General features: G+C 31.5%; 1 protein-coding gene across 1 annotated transcript; it reads left to right on the forward strand.

Moving 5' to 3' along the window:
• The first annotated feature begins 8 nt into the window (after positions 1-8).
• Positions 9-1,124, forward strand: LOC105852684 (protein FAR1-RELATED SEQUENCE 2-like). The gene is made up of 3 exons (XM_012719140.3): positions 9-653; positions 739-825; positions 909-1,124. Exons 1-3 carry the CDS (start codon positions 15-17, stop codon positions 963-965), a joined length of 783 nt encoding a protein of 260 aa, XP_012574594.2. The 5' UTR covers positions 9-14; the 3' UTR covers positions 966-1,124.
• Positions 1,125-1,325: the final 201 nt, after the last annotated feature.

Genomic DNA, 1,325 nt, shown 5'->3' on the forward strand with positions numbered 1-1,325 from the left:
AATTTAGATCTAAAATGAATTGTGCTGCTTCCTTGTATACCGTGGAGGGTTCCTTTGCTACATACCATGTGTTGGAGGAAGTGTCAATTGGAGACAAACCAAAAGAACATGTTTTAAAAGTTGTGTTTAATCGAGAAAATAATGATGTCAACTGTGAATGTTCGTTGTTTGAGTTTAGAGATATTTTGTGTTGCCATGTGTTATCTGTGTGTACTCAAGAGAGAGTTAAAAATGTGTCAAATAAGTATATCTTAACAAGGTGGAAGAAAAATATTAAAAGGAAACATTCATATATTAAGAGCAGTTATGGTGTGAAAGAATTGAAGCCACAAATGGACAGGTTTGACAAATTGTGCAAGCATTTCTATGAAGTTGCTGAAGTAGCTGCAGAGTCTGAAGATGCGACTAAGGCACTTCATGAAATATTACATCAATTTAATTCTAATGTGCCCACCATGGATACTACGATTAACAAGGTTAAAAGAAGTTCTATTGATGCTTCAAGTCCAAACAATGATAATGAAATTCACAGTCCTTTGTGGGTCAAGCGTAAAGGTCGTCCTCCATCAAAAAGAAAAATATATGTAGTTGAAAAAATCGTAAAGAGGTCAAGGAATCAATCCAATCAACGCGATGACAGAGAGGCTACCTTTGTAAGTTTTTTTCGTCCAGAAATTATGAATCCATCATGTACATATTATATTAAAATATTTCTTTTTTGTTTATTGAAATTTGTAGGAGAACAATACTGAAATAATGAGAAAGCATAATGAAAGTAACATCTGCATAGAATCATCTATTGAAGCTATCGAAAGTAACACGTTGGTTCGTATTTGAATTTATGATTGAGTGTGTGGTTGTATTATTATATGTAAGATTGTGCTAACTTATTGTATGTTGTTGTTCAGGTTGGAGGTAATACATCATTCTTGGATCTTTTGTCACAATTCAGCACAACTATGTGATAAAATGTAAATATTTTATCAATTTTTTATATGATATTTTGTTGCAACAAACAGTCAAGTAAATGGATTGTATGATAATCATGTATGTGGTTTATCACATTTGTCACTTTTTTGTCATTAATGGATTTTAACAGAATGTTTGGTCATTCTTATTAGAGACATGGTTAATGTTGTGAACCACTTGGTTAATGAATTTTAACATAATGTTTGGTCATTCTTATCAGACAAAATATAAATCGGGTTAATGGCTTAAAGAAAAATGGTTAATGTTGTGAACAACTTGGTTAATAAAATCGAACTGAAAACTTGGGCATTCAAATCAACGAGATATAAATCTGGTTAATGACTTAAAACAATATG

The sequence above is a fragment of the Cicer arietinum genome, chromosome 8 (genome assembly GCF_000331145.2).
Source record: "Cicer arietinum cultivar CDC Frontier isolate Library 1 chromosome 8, Cicar.CDCFrontier_v2.0, whole genome shotgun sequence".
Lineage (NCBI taxonomy): Eukaryota > Viridiplantae > Streptophyta > Magnoliopsida > Fabales > Fabaceae > Cicer > Cicer arietinum.